At 46.5% G+C, this 15,446-nt stretch overlaps 2 protein-coding genes across 4 annotated transcripts in view; one reads left to right on the top strand and one right to left on the bottom strand.

Moving 5' to 3' along the window:
- LOC127318649 (uncharacterized) overlaps positions 1-1,153 on the top strand; it is a 264,591-nt gene extending 263,438 nt beyond the window's left edge. For 2 of the 3 annotated variants that reach the window (XM_071823582.1, XM_051349130.2), the window contains exons 14-18: positions 61-174; positions 249-284; positions 368-454; positions 608-699; positions 805-1,153. In XM_071823582.1, the coding sequence (XP_071679683.1) occupies positions 61-174; positions 249-284; positions 368-454; positions 608-699; positions 805-907 (432 nt within the window). In that variant the 3' untranslated portion in view covers positions 908-1,153. Of the gene's footprint in view, positions 1-60; positions 175-248; positions 285-367; positions 455-607; positions 700-804 lie in introns of those variants that run through there. The other variant, XR_007862045.2, reaches the window with a different exon arrangement.
- A 379-nt stretch (positions 1,154-1,532) lies between these two features.
- Positions 1,533-4,155, bottom strand: LOC127318648 (uncharacterized). Its single transcript, XM_051349128.2, has one exon. It carries the CDS (start codon positions 4,045-4,047, stop codon positions 1,684-1,686), a length of 2,364 nt encoding a protein of 787 aa, XP_051205088.1. The 5' UTR covers positions 4,048-4,155; the 3' UTR covers positions 1,533-1,683.
- Positions 4,156-15,446: the final 11,291 nt, after the last annotated feature.

Raw genomic sequence — 15,446 nt, 5'->3', positions numbered from 1 at the left:
CATCTCATAGCATTATATGTAAATTTGAAGCAGAGCCTCACTTGTTCGTCGATTGTGCAGCCGAATTTAAGTGCATCATGGTTGTTCCAAAGAGCAATGTCAACAAGGCCGCAGACAAATATTTCACCAACTTTTATTAATGAGCTTTTATTTGCTAATTTTCAGTCAATGCAGGTAAATTATTTCGTAAGATACAATATTGTTTCGGATCACTTATCTTATTAAACTAGTATTTTATACAATGCCAGAAACTTGGGAATTCAGTACTTCGGCCATTTCTCCAGGTTGGTACTTGGACACTGCAAATTGTGATACATGGCAACAAGAAATGTTAGGGTTCGTATTTAATTGAAATGTGCGTCTGTAGGATGTAATTCAATTCGGACCTCTGGTGAAAACACTGGGCCTAGTAATGATCAGTCGGCCACAAATTCTGCCTTCCATATTTAAGCAGGTAGACATTTTTTTATATAATGTTTCATTCTGATTATTTTTAACTTTGATTTTCAGTTCAGGCTTTAGGCAAGCCATGTTATCTATTCATGAGACTTACCTGGCCATTAGAGTTTATTTGTAACTTCTCGACACCTCCCATGTTTTCTTGTAGGTTGGACTTGGAGTTATCCTTAACTGGTCAAGCCATTTTGCGATGCTTGGTTACTACACATTCCTTTCCAGCTTTATTGCTCCTGCTGTTAGGTATAACTAGTCTATTTATCAATAGTAACAAATTCACATTTCAATACCATATACGTGCAACCTACCTGAAATTTGAGATGATTTCTACTTTCTGGATTTGCAAAGGCCTTGGGTTGAATCTTTGCCACCAAGGAACAAATATAAGTGGAAGCGATATCTTGAAGCATGGCAGTATGGAGCTGGCTTAGACTATCGTCAAGAGGAATAAAGCTTCAAAAAGGAATTCTATACTTCCTCTGGAAAAACAATTATGTCAATACAGATGAAAGATTGTAGAGCAGATACAACTAAAAGTCAATGCAACACTTGTATATTTGCTTATATATTTTCTGGCAGGCTTATTCCCAATAGTACTTTTGGAACTATTGGAGTAAAAGAATGTAATTTTCAGCAAAGATACAGTTCTTACCTGAAGTGAATATCTTATAAAAGAAGGCAAAGACTGATGTGAACATGTATTGTCTCGCATAATTTTCAAACAGTACAAAATCCATGTTAGGGAATTTTGGGGCTTGGCGATTGAGAAAACAGATACACTCTATAAGGCTGCAAGCAAAAGCAAAAATATATGAACTGGTTATTTGTAACAGTTTCACCAGGTTCATACAGGGAGATTTCGTGGTTTTGGGCTAAGTAATGGTACACTAATGAACATACAGTATCCTCTGTAACACTACCAGCCTTTGTATCTATAAATAGAATGCCCAGTTTAAGATGTACATGCACGTCACAAAATACATATCAGAATGGAGCTGTGATTGGTCAGTACACCAAACATATTCTGAAGTCAAAATGGCCGAACTATAACTGCAAAACTCAGAGAAGATGCAAGATCAAAATGAAGCTGCGAAAATGCATTATAATTCAATTTTCTTTCAGTGATACATAAAAAAGGATGGCTCCTGAACGAAGCACTACAGATATATTTGCTCTCTGCCAAAATCCTAACACTACCTGCATGTGTCGTAATACCAACAACTGCTGCTATCTTTTGACACATTCGATCTGAATAGTCAGATCTTGAATCCCAGCTTCATGAAATATCCGTGAAGCACTTTCTCTTATAACAGATTTGTCAGCTTCCGCTGATATACGAAGATGAAAAGTTCCTACAATATCAGTATTCGTTAAGTTCCATAAATGAACATCATGGACTCCAATCACACCCTCAATCCTCATGACATCATCCAATGCTACTTTCAAGTCCTTCTCATGGCTCCTTGGAACTCTTTGCAACAAAATCTCAGCAGAATTCCTCAACAATGGAAGGACAGAAGCTACAATCATTATTGAAATGAAAACAGAGCAAATGGGATCTGCTATTAGCCATCCCTTGTATTTGATCAGCAAGGTTGAGATCACAACACCAACGCTTCCCATTGTGTCGGCTAGGACATGTAAGAAGATACCTTCCATGTTATGGTCGATGTGACGTCTGTTAGCTGGTTTACCATGGTTGTTTCCAGTTTCTGGTGATTCCAGTTCTCCATTACAAGACTGTGATTCTGAGTGATGAGAGTGCATATTTCTCAGTGGAATCTCAAGAAGTCCTTGCTCACTGCTGACGCTGCTGCAATCTTGATGAGCGTGACCTCCACCCTGCTGGTGATGTTCCATATGGCCATGGTGATGATGCTCGTGGCTACAGCCGTGGTGGCTATGTTGAGTACTGGTGTTCTCCATGGAGGTACTGTGATGACTCTCCACATTGTTACTATGATGTTGGTGATTATGATGATGGCTCTTGTTTGTGTCTCCATGATGACCAGAACATGCATTCTCCTTGTGATGAACATGATCATGATGGTGATCTTCATGGCCATGGCCGTGTGAATGAGAATGTGAATGGGAGTGAGAACAGCTGCCGCCATGCGCATGATGGTGCTCCTCATGAAAGAAAACCAATCCAATGATATTTACGACAAGTCCACCAACTGAAACTGTCAAAAGGCTACTTGTCGATATCTCCCGAGGCTCAAGTATCCTCTCAAATGACTCCAACACAATGAGTGCCCCAACAAGTACCAGGAACACTGCATTAACATACCCAGATAGCACCTCAAACCTGCCCCTTCCGTAGTTATACATTCCATTTGCAGGCAGCCTCGCAATGTACGATGCATATAGTCCAATTGCCAGAGCTGCACAATCAAACAACATATGGCAAGCATCGGAGAGCAGCCCAAGACTATCACTCATGAAACCGCTGGCAAACTCCACAAACATGTAAGCTGTATTGATCAACAGAAAAGCAGCAATCTTCCTGGACTTGCGTTCACTGAGGATATGGCGGACTGGCCCCATGACCGCCTCGTACACCGACTCGGACACGTTGTCTGTGCTCCCAAGCTCAACATATCCTGAAGGGGCCAGCTCCCTGCTGGCGACCCACAAGAGGAACCCACAGATTAAGAAGCCTGGTAAGAAGAGCTTTGGGTAGTACACCAGCTCCATCACAACAGTGCACACAAACGTCATGGCAAAATTCATGCTTGGCCTGCTGCCACTGCTGTCATAGGCTTGCCGGCGCCCCAACGCCATGCCAAAGACAGCAGCGTTAAGGAGCAGCCACCAGAGCTGGGCAATCGGCACGGCTCCAGCGCCATCGCTAGTGTCATTGCCACCGAGAAAGAAGAGGCCCACGAGTGCCGGCACGGAGAGGAAGGCGGCAGCCAGGGCAAACACTGCCGCACGGGCGTGGCGGCTGCGGGTGACATGTCGCCCTGATGCAGAGTGCTCGGCGGAGGATAGGAGGCCGGAGGCGAAGGGGAGTGCGAGAAGCACGGAGTGGGAAGGCGATATGGCCGCGAGCGAAAGGGAGGCGGCTGCGACGGAGATGACGCGGCGGCGGGAGGGACGGTTAGTGAGGGCGCGGGCGAGCAATGCTCCGGCGGAGTCCGCGAGGACGAGGAGGCCGGGGGAGGGGATGAGGTGGAGGGACGCGAACCGGAGGAGAAGGGACAGCGCTAGGAAGAGGGCGGGCCGGAGGAGGCGGCGGAGCGCCGGGAAGGGGTGGGGCTGGGTCTTGGTGGCTGTGGGCATGACGAGGACCGCGGCGGCGGAGAGGATGGCGAGGAGCGGCGGGAGCAGGAAGAGGTGGGGCAGGGAGGGGAGCGCTCGAGCGGCGGACGCGAGAAGGAAGAGCGAGTGGAGTGCGAGGAGGCGGAGGAGCGCAGCGGCGTACGGGGAAGCGCCGGCACCGGCGGCGGCGGGGAGGCGCGTCTTGGATGGGGTGGGGAGGGGCGTGGTGGGGAAGCGGAAGGAGGGGTGGGCGGCGAGGCGCGGCGGCACGGCGAGGCGAAGGTGAGGCACGTGCCGGCCTGAGGGGGAGGCGTCCGAGGCGGCCATCGGCGGCGGATCGGGGAAGATGGGGGGACTGCGGGCCGAGTCCAGGCGTTGACGTAGTCTCTCGTCACTCGTTAGTCAGGGCTAGCTTGTGTTTTTCCGACGATCATATCGTGAGTTTTTTCTTTTTAACTCGAAACCCGCCAGCTTTATTGCTCCATCAATCCCACAAAAGTTGTCTAGACCAGCCAGCTGAACCATTTTGGACATGCATACTAAGAGCATCTCCACTCGTTCGCGCTCCCCACGGCGAAATCCGGACGAAACAACCGCCGGATTGGACGAAATTAAGTCGTGGGGAGTACCGTATTTCCAGTCATCCACCCGGAGTTCGGCGGACATAGCTTAAATTCAAACAAAGCGTCGTCCCGCACTACAAGTACGGCCAGTTGATCGGTAAAAGGAGCAAAAGGATCAGCCACAGATCGGCGATCGGAGGGAAATTACACGGAAACAGGCTCATCGGCAGTCCCGGCCGGCACGGCGGTGTCCGACGGACCAGTTTCCTCACACGCCGTGGCCGAAGCGGCTGCGGCAGTCGACGACGAAGCTGCGGCAGTGGACGTCGAAGCAGCGGCAGTGGACGACGGTGAGGAAGCCGAGGTAGGAGCCGGCGGAGACGACGAAGGACTGGCCGGAGTGGCTCGGAGGATGTCGCTGCGGTGGCCCTGGTACCAATTCCCCGTCTCGTCGTCCATCAGTTCCATGTTGCCGCCGCCCATCAGGAACGCCAAGTTTGTGTTCCTCTTCTTCGCCGCCGCCGTCGTCTTCAGCAGGGCGATCCGGACGCCTTGGTTGGCGAGCATCTCCCGCCACCTGCCGTCGAACTTGTCGTTCCTCCCGTCGGCGTGCGACCTCAAGTCGGCCCAGCACTTGTCGATCGACGTCTGCATCCTGTCGGCGGGATTGCCCGTCTTTTTGAGCTCTTTGAGCTTCTTCTGGCCTTGTTCAGGGCATCCTTCCGCCGCGCCAGCTGCCGGAGCGTCGGGGTTGTACGGCTCGGTCTTGCTCTTCGAGAGGGTCGTGCGGGTTTCCTTCCACTTCTCGCAGTTCTCGAGGCGGGCATAGACGTTCAGGAACTTGAACTGCATGCCGGTGTCGTCCGAGTACATGTCCAAAGCACGGCGCAGCTGGGGAAAAAGAGTACGACGATACGGGTCAGCTCACGACGATGTACATCAAAGGGGAGAAGGACGACGGGGAACTGCTTGTACCTTGCGCCGGCCATTGGCCGGGGAACATGGCGCCGCCGCCGCCGCTAAAGGCCATGCTGATCTTCCTCGCTTGTTCGTCCTGGGCCGCCGCCGCCCTCTTGGCGGCGGCTTTTTTCACCCTCTCCGCCCTGCAGCTTGTTTCCACCTCGCGTCGTTTCTCGTCCGCCGCCCACTGTGCGTTCGTCATGCCCGGCGGCCGCTCCTTCTTCGCCCGCGGCTTCCTCGTCGTCGCCTTCGGCGGCATTGCGGTGGACGAGAAGACGAGGAGGAAAGCGGTGGTGGACGAGAAGACGCCGCCGGGAACTGGAACTGGAAGACGAGGAGAATGGACAAATTCGGCGGGAGAGAATTGGGATATGCAAGCAAATTGGAGAGAATGGGGATATGCAAGCAAATTGGAGGGAAAATCGACAGGATTTGGTTTTCCTGTCGCCGACTACGCGGGTCCACACGACGTTTCGCGCCAAAATCTTTCGTCCGGAGTCCCCGAGCGCGCCCCGGGGGACCGGGGATGGCGTGGGCTCGCCGGATGGATGAAGGGCCAAATCCGGACGAAAACGAGGAACCGGGGGCGCGACTGGGCCGATTTACGCCGTCCGGATGGAAAAAACGTCGCTCGGGGGCCTCGTCGGGGGGACGAGTGGAGATGCTCTAAATGTTTTCGTTTTTTCATTTATGTTGGACCTTGGACAGAAAATCGGTTGTATTTTCGAGACTCATTGGCCTTCTGCTTTTTTTTCCGCCTACCTTCAAGGATGCCTTTGTGATTAATGTTGGCGTCGGCTTTCCACGTGGCCGCGCGCACCCTCTCCCACGTCAGCTTTAGGTTTCCCGTACGCATGTCTAACCATTCCCGCCCTATTCCTTGTTGTAAGAGGGCCGACACGGGGGGAAGGGCAAACCCTAAGCAAATCACAACATCCATAGTCAACCACAATGCTCCTTGGGCCCCTAGTCCTCGATGTAAGACGGCCGCCACCAGGGGAAGGGCAAACCCTAAGCAAAGCACAACAACCATGGTCGACCACAATGCTACTTGGTCCCCTAGTCCTCGATGTAAGAGGGCCATCACCAGGGGAAGGGCAAACCCTATGAAAGTTCAGAGATGGTAAACCTAGAGGGGGGTGAATAGGTTTGTACAAATTTTAATTCTTTCTTTGCAATATTAGGCTTTGCGGAATATAAAGGTTAGCCTAATGCAAACTAGGTGAGGCACCCTATATGATGATACAAGTAACTCAAGCACGAAGGCTCTCACAGGCAGTTATATCACAAGTAAGGAGTTCGGTTAGAGATAATCGATAGCACGCGGAGACGAGGGTTTATTCCCGTGTTCCCTTCCTTTGCAAGAAGGTACGCCACGTTTGGATGGGTGGAGGTCCCACGAAGGATTCCCCAACGCCACGAAGGCTCACCCTATTCTTCGGAGCCTATTCCACGAAGTAATAGCTCACTCACTTGTGCTAGACTTTGAGGCAGCCTCCAAACCTTCACAATCTTGTTAGGAGCAAATCCACAGCCCGGATGCTTCCGGACCTCTTTTGCCCACCTACGGTTTCCAAGGAACCCTAGAGAGCAAATATCTTGATGAATAAAAGGGGGAACAAGATTTGGCTCGGTGGAACGGTAGATCAAGGCCTCCTCTATCTTTTCCCCGGGGGGATTTGAGTTTGGGTGGAGGAGGAGGGAGATCTGAGGCTCTTGGTGTTTCTATCAATGGAGTATGAGAGAGAGAGAGAGCTCAAGAACAGTTTGTAATGTAGTGCCTAAGTGTTCTGAGGTAGGTGAAGAGGTATTTATATGGTCACTTGAAATCCAACCGTTGTAGACCGCTGACAACTTGTCCAGCTCAGATTTTCGTCGAGGTAGCCGGTCAACCAGGCCTGGGACCGGGCCGTCCGGTGCAGGGGCCGGTCAGACCGGACCATAGAACGGACCATCCGGTCCAAATCGGACCTGGCACCGGGCCGTGATCGGGGCAGGTCTTCGTCACGCAGTACATGGCTCCGGTTGTCACTAGAACAGGAGCCGGTCTGCGCCGGGGCAGCCGGTCCAGCGGTCGATCCGACCGGACGTGAGACCGGACCGGGTCGGGCCATACGTCGGGCTAGCATCGGGCGAAGGGGAAAACTCCCCTGGATGGTGCCCGGTTGGCACCGGTCCAGGGGCCGGTCGGAACTGGTTCAGCCGGTGCCACGACCGGTCCAAGCGGGCCTCTGGCCGGCCTGAGGCTGAGCAGCCCTTCTTCATTTCTATCGAAGTGGGGGGTCTCCCTTCACCTTCTTGTTCCATTGATACACCTTTATGCCTATTTGGCTAATACATGGGATTCTGGGAATAATCTCATAGACATGTATTAGACCAATTACTCTAGCATCGGTGTCATTGTTACCAAAATAATGGATAAGGGTAAAATACCCTTACAATCTCCCCCTTTTTGGTATACGATGACAACCCGAGCTAGAGTCACATATAAATATTATGATAAGCTCAAACCTTGATTCCATATAAGATATTAAGACAGCTCCCCCATAATGTGTGCACTTGGAGAGTTTGCATTTGAATGCAAAGTGCACCATTTGTAGAATATGAGAAGCTCCCCCATATCTTTAGGAAACAAGCATGGTATGGACAGGCATATATCAAGATATAAGCATAAAGCATAATCATCCTAACATAGAGATTAAGCATACAATAACTTGTCCATACACGAATTATTCAAAGTAGCAAATGGTTCCGGAAATGAAAGCAAGCAAATAGCGCAAGCCAAGAAGCAAATAAAGGTATCAAGCATGGCTTGTGCAACATCCAAGGAACCCCGTGATCCTAGACTCTACTCTCTTCTCCCCCTTTGGCATTGAAACACCAAAAAGGTAAAGAAAAGAGTAGGGATGTGATAACCGACAAGTATAGGGGATCGCAACAGTCTTCGAGGGAAGTAAAACCCAAATTTATTGATTCGACACAAGGGGAGGTAAAGAATACTTATAAGCCTTAACAACTGAGTTGTCAATTCAGCTGCACCTGGAAAAGCACTAGTAACAGGGGTGATGTGAAAGCAGCAGTAATATGAGAGCAGTAGTAATAGTAACACAAAGCAAAGAGATAATATGAGAGCAATGGCACCAGAAAATAGTTGATACTACTTCCAATGACATATAGGACCGAGTATATGATGATGAGAGATGGACCGGGGTTCCCAGCTATCTACTGTCAACACCCGGATTTTTAAGTCCAGATGCCTATTATGCCATTCATCGCAATCCCAGGAATATTGTTTTTGCGAGACATAATAGATTGATATCACAGAACATCATTCATTACAACATCGTAATTGTCTTACAACAAAGGATCACATGATCCAGTCTCATTACAATAGTAGATGATCTATTGATCAATTACAAAACACATAGCGGAAGCGAAGTAGCGTAGTAGTAGTCCATCTATTCCACAGTAACCGTTGACGTCAGGAGTGATCCTAGTTGTCGTAGACGTCCTGCTGTCCTTCTTCCGGGTTCTGGTACTCCTCTTCATAGTCTGGCCATTTGAATAGCCAGGGACAAAGCCATGAGTACTTTAAAGTACTCGCAAACTAATACTAATGTAGGTATGAACATTTCTGGTAAGGGGGTGCTAAGCTCTAGTTTCTTTTGCATGAAGCCAATTTTTGTTCACAAGTATTTGAAATCAAAACTTTTCATGTGCTAACTAACTCAAGTGGGAACATTAGTGTCATTCCCACAACATTTGTTGTAATTCAAGTCAAACTCACCATTCCCCTTTTCAAGTTCAAGTCACAAATCATATGTCACAGTTTTGTAAATGGTCTGATGACGGAACAGTATGGCCTTTCCAACCGTCCTTAACCGTGGACGCGGCTATTCGAATAGTTTTACACTCTGCAGAGGTTGTACGCTTGTGCCACAACTTTTGATTACATCCGTCAGGGGTAACCCTGAATAATCGTAACTCAGTACGCGGATCATCAACCAAAACCTTTTACTTACATTTCCTAGTATAGGTACCTCTCCCCATGAGCTTGGCCTCCCAGTGAAGACCAACTGTCAACCTGGGAACTGCACAGGGCTTGGGCCGAACATTCACCTCATCTTTAACGTCGTTTCTTTTGTGGTGGAGGCAGCTTTCGGCATAACCCCGATGACGCTTGTTTAGAGGGAACCCATACTAAGACACATAAACTTCCAGTTAAGCCCTACCCATAATCAGGTATTGTGGGGGTACTTGTAAATTGGAATGGTATCGCATCCGAACCCAACCATCAATTTTCGTAAAATTCACCAAGTCCTTCACAAGTCATATTCACCTTCAAAATCTTTCAGTAGAATGAATCATCATTCCAAGGTTTTCAAAGTCATTTCATTGCACATATTCCCATCTAGAGTAGTCAATTTTATTTGTTAGCACTAGCAACTAGTCATGAGGGGTGCTAACTAGCTTATAGCTTTCTAGGCTAAGTTTGATACTCTTGTAGTACTCTATCTCTAGACCAAAGTTAACTATAAAAGCAAGTTATAATAACCAAAGTAAAAGTTTGGAAGAATAAAACTTGGGACGGGATCATGAAGCATAAAGTAAAAATGTGGTAGTGCCTTGCTCTTGTAGAGCTTTGCACTTAGCAAGAATATTTGCTTGCATTGGTAATAGCTCGCAAGAATACTAGCTTGCCTTGGTTGGTGTATTGATCAAAATGTTCCTCCTTCTTCTCCGTAGATGTTCTCATCGTCCCCTTCGTAGCCTTCGGCACTAGCGTCTATAAATATGAATACGGGGTATACAATCACCACACAAGTTCAAGAGCTATAAAAAGCACACACATAAATCACACCAACTATCTTAGCATTATCACATTGTCATCATGTGGGTTGATATGGTTTTATTTTTAAGAAAAATAATTTCCTCTCATTATATATGTAAATGATAGTTTCCTTTTAATTCTTGAGGAATAATTTCCTCTCATTGAATCTTCTTAAGATTTAATTTCTCAAACCATCGCACATGAATTTATGTTGACCTAAGTCAACCATTCATCATCATCATTTGAGAAAATGACTTAAATGAGGTAGAGATACCTCATACCATTTAATAATGCCTATTATGATTTAAAATCTCCAAGTATTTCATGTGAGAGTATTTGACCAGGGGTTCAAACTTCATATGAAAATACTTGGGACAAGATTAAATGAAGTGATACACCTCATATAATTTACACCAGTAACTAGCATCACTCATTACTATTAAGTGGGTAAATGTGTTGTTTTCTTATTTAGGAAAAATAATTTCCTCTCATACTAAATAAGGTATTACTTTTAATTACTTAGAGAAATAATTTCCTCTCATTATCTTATTAAGATTTAATTTCTCTTATGAATAATATATGACCTAGGTTGACCAAAGACAACCTCTTCACACTTATCATTTAAGAAAATGATTTAAATGAGGTGAACACCTCATACCTTTTAATCCTAACATGGTAAAGATTTAATATCATCAAATGATTCCATATGAGAATTGATAGCCCATGGTCTCTACCTCATGTAGAATTACTTGAGACAAAGATTTAAATGAGAGGGATACTTCCCATATGATTTAATAATTAGTTGGAACAATTTAAATGCTACTATTGAGGTGGTTTAATATTCTCAAATAACAGGAATGATACCATGTTGACCAAGGTCAACACTTCACATTTATTATTTGAGGAAGGTGATTTAATTGGGATTCATCATCTCATGTGATTTAAATAACTAATGCAATTTAAATACTATGTTGATTTAAATGAGATGCTACACCTCATAGATTTGAAAACCTAATTTTGAACATAATTTAAATGAGGTGGTGCACCTCATGCCTTAACAACACCTAGTAATGATTTAATATCATCAACTAATTCAATATGAGATTTAGCTAACCATGGTATCTACCTCATGTTGAATTAGTTGAGACAAGATTTAAATGAGAGGGAAGCTCTCATACATTTTAATTCTAGTATAGCAAGGATTTAATATCACCACAATTCCTATGAGACCTAAATGACCAGAGTCTCTACTTCATTTGGGATTGGTGGTGACCAGATTTAAATGAGAGAAACTCTCTCATAAGATTTCTTAATAGTTTTGGACAATATCTTTGACTAGAAATAGCCATAAAGTCATTTAAATCAACTCAGCCATGATCATTCAAAGTAGGCATGGCATATTTTTGTAGAAACAATTAGTATAAGTGAAAAGTGAATTATTGGAGGTGGAATTAACTGAAAAGCATTTATGGTTGATTTTTAAGAATTATTATAAGGCAGAAAAGTCCCTGCCTTGTTTATTTTGTCACTTTAATTCTACAAAAGATCTAGGTTTGAATCCAGTGGCATTTGATAGAGAAAACTCTAAGCTTTCCAAAAATATAAAGTTTGTCGAATTTGGCTCAGTAGATTTGGATTTATGCAATTTTGAAGTTGGCACCAGTATTCAAAATTGGGTTCAAAAAGTTTTTAACGAATTCAAACTATACAGGCGCGCGGGAAACTAATTGGGCCGGCCCAACTATGCTGGCGATGCGGGCGGGCCGCCTGACAGTGGCCCCCGCTTGTCAGCGGGTTTTAAACGGCGAACCGGTAAGGAGCGAGGATGGCCGTAGGATTAAAAGAGAATCGGGCGGCTCTGGGTCATCCTCGTCGGCGACGAGGCTCGCCGGAGAAGGAACCCTACTGGCGGCGAGGTGGGTCGCGATAGGGGGCTTACCGGCGTCTGGGGAGCCCGGCGAGGCGGGCAAACGAACTGGTCGACGACGGCGAGGCCGATGATGGTCGAGGGAGAGCTTGGGGAGGACGCAATCGTCGGCGGCTTCTGCGGCGGTGCGGCGGAACTCCGGCTTGTAATTGGGCGGCTACGGCTCAAATTGAGGGGCGGCGCTGCTCGAGGAGGAGTTGTGAGGTGAGGGAGGAGAGTGGGTGTGCTGAAATCGTCCAGGGAGCGTCGGCATTTATAGGGGCGAGGCAAGGCCGAGGCGGAGCGGGCAGGTTGATGGTGGCGTCGCTGTTCCAGGGCGTTGAAGGGGGCAGGTGATGGGCGCGGCGTGTCCCTGGGGTCACGGTGAGCACGACGCGCATCGTGGTGCGGCCAGAGGAGGAAAGGTCACGTCGTCATCGTCCTCGCGTTCATGTGCCCGTGGCGGAAGACGTCGACCGTGTCGTCGTGCACAGGGCTCGGGCGAGCCAATGGAGGTGTCTGGCAGGTTCCTGGCGTCATGGCGACTCTCCTGGCGGACGCTGATGGCGAGGCGAGGGCTGGGTCAATGGGGCACCGTGGCGCTCTGGCGCGCTCTGCGTCGCGACCATGCCGACCCTGGCGTCACTGGCTGACATGGGCATGTCCTGTGCTGGCAGGTGCGGGTCTCTCCTTGGCTAGTGGCTGGTACCAGTAGGGTCAGTGAAGTGAGGGCAAGCTCCAGGACATGGTGGTGCCGGCTAGATGGGAGAGGAGAGGAGGTGAGCATGTGGAGTGACATGGTGGCCGGCATGATGGTGTTCTGGTCAAGCTGGGCAAGGTGCAGGGCTGGCAAGTGGTGGCACTGGTGTTGAAAGGTGAGAGGAGGTGCCAGAGCATCTGAGGAGGGCCAGGGTTGGACTTGGTCCAACCAAAAAAATCCAGCATGGGCTCAAGTTTATACACTGCCTGCAAGGTGTTTGATTAAATGCCCGCAAGAAGTTTTTGGTTGAATTTTGGCAAACTTTTTGGTGGATCTTATTCATATCATATTTGAAGTAGATTGGTGGTGGTGGTGCTCATTTTGGTGGAGGTTTGCAAGTTTTCAAAAAGTGGAGGAATCTTCTCTTTGTTTCAATGTCATCCCTTGTCAATTTATTTCTGGTCAACCTGGTCAAAGTCAGCACTGGTGGTCAACATCAAAGCTGTTCACCTTGACATGGTCTTGGATGACATGGTCATAGTTGACCAAGTTTGGTTGCAGAAATAAAAGATAGGTGGGTGCAAAGTGGGGAAGAAATTATAAATGTGACATATGACCATTATCATATGTGATGTTGAATTTGAGATTTGCTTTGATTTGATTTTGGTTTCTTTGATGCAATTGTGTTTGTTTATCATATATAAGAGTTTTACAAACAATAGATCAAGCAATGGTGGCCTTGGTTGAAGATTTGCAAATTTGGCTAAGTGTATGTGAGTGAATTTTGGGGATTTTCTCCCTATTTGACTTCTCTCCATTTGAGTTGACTTTTGTTGACTCTAATGTGATTCTTATTGGTTTAGAAACATTTTAAGACCATTGAATCCATTTCAAAAGGTCTTGATTAAAGATTTGCAAAAATGGCCATAACACATAAGAGGTGATGTGTTAAATTTTATTATTTTTGTAAATTGTTCACCTTGCTTTACTTGGGCATGGGTTAGGGTCAATTTAGTGTTATATTAGGTTGAGAGATGGTTTCCCATCATTTGGTCAAGGTTTAGAGTCATAGGTCAAAGTTTGGTGAAATGGCTATGTGGCACATATGCCTCTATGCATAGGTGGCATTTGATTTTTAATTTGACTTGGCTTGACCCAAATGGTGTTGTTGAGTGTTGAAATGGTATATAGGAGTGATCCAACCATTTACCACAAGTACTAGGGTTAATATTCTTAATTTCCCAAATTGCTATTTTATTCTCATATGCCTCTATGGCATTTTTAGTTTCTTTTTATTTTCTTTGGAAACCACTTGGATTTGGTTTGATAAGTACTAGGTAAGGTGTATGAAGGTTTTCCAAACCTCTAAGCAAAGTAGAAAGGCTTAGGGTAAAGTTTTATAAATATAGCCCTAGGCACATATGCCTCTTCCTTATTTAATTTCCTTTTATTTTAATTTAACTAGGGTGGTGAAAAGAGGGGTGAGGTTTAGGGTTTGGTGGGGTTCACAAGGGTTCACCATCATTTAGCGTAAATAATAAAGGTAGGGTTCAAGATTTACCTATTAGGGCTATATGCCTCCATGTGTCTTTTATTTTATATCTGGGTTTCTCAAAATAGATCCAAAAGGATTTCTGGAGAGGATTAGGGTTTAAGGTTTTTCTTATTTGATTTCTTTCTCTTTTATTTTATTGGGTTGGTGACCTTCACTTGATCACTTTAGGGTTTTAGGGTTTAGCACATAAGCATAATAACACTCCTCATGGCAAAACACAAGATTTAAACAAGATCTATATGTATCAATCTTATTTTAATAAAAGTTTTTGTTGGTTCCAAAATTTGGAACTAGGGAAATTCATTTTGTTTGTTTTGAAATTTTTGGGTTGTTACAAACCCTTCCCCCTTAAACAAATCTCGTCCCGAGATTTTAAGAAAAGTTAGGTTCCTAAGAAAGATTGAGCAGTTTATTAACAGGAAGACATACTTGGCATGGTCTGGGGTGCTTCCTGTGCTTCGGTGGCATTCAAGCGGTAGTAACGACCGTTGCGGTTGTTTGGGTAGTTTGGGGCAAACTTCCTTCCAGTTGTGGCACAGCGCTGCTGCTGGGCAGTTGCAGCGGTATTGGCGGCAATCCTGGCAAGCTTTTTGGGGCACTCATTGGAGAAGTGACCCACCACTCCACATTCATAGCAGGTTACCGTTGACTTGTCCTTTTGGGCAATGGGTACAGCATTGCTTCCAGTCCTTGGGGCATTGTTGGCGGCTTTCATCGGGCACTTTTTAGAGTAATGACCAGTAACACCACATGCATAGCAAGTCACAGTGGACTTGTCTCTGGGGGCATGGTTGGGTAATGGGATGAGTTGCTCCAGTGATGCTATCCTCACGCGGAGGCGAGCAATGAGGTAGTCCTTCTTGGCGTGCTGATGACGAAGTGCCTTGCGCTCCATTGCAAGGATGTTGATGGTGTCAGTCATCTTGGCGTGCTTAATGTGCATCTGGTTGGCTTGGGCACGGGGGTTGTTGTGGGTAGGAGGGGCCATCTGAACAATGAGGTAGATCATAAGATAAAGGGGGAATTTCTATGGTTTGGTTGAGATAAAATTTGAAAAGTTCCAAACTTGAGTAGTGTTGAGGGGGTACAACCAACAACACTTTTTCATTCATACCAAGCATCACATATTACAAATCTAACACACCGTTGGTTTGAAGAACCATTCATCGCTCTACGATACAAGGGGATCCTGATACAACTCACTCTAGTGC

The sequence above is a fragment of the Lolium perenne genome, chromosome 7 (genome assembly GCF_019359855.2).
Source record: "Lolium perenne isolate Kyuss_39 chromosome 7, Kyuss_2.0, whole genome shotgun sequence".
Taxonomy (NCBI): Eukaryota; Viridiplantae; Streptophyta; class Magnoliopsida; order Poales; family Poaceae; genus Lolium; species Lolium perenne.
Note: the sequence above shows the minus strand (reverse complement) of the source record. Positions and strands in the feature narration are given on the sequence as shown.

Coding starts and splice junctions, on each gene's coding strand:
- LOC127318648 (XM_051349128.2), bottom strand. CDS start 4,047: ATGGCCGCCTCGGACGCCTCCCCCTCAGGCCGGCACGTGCCTCACCTT.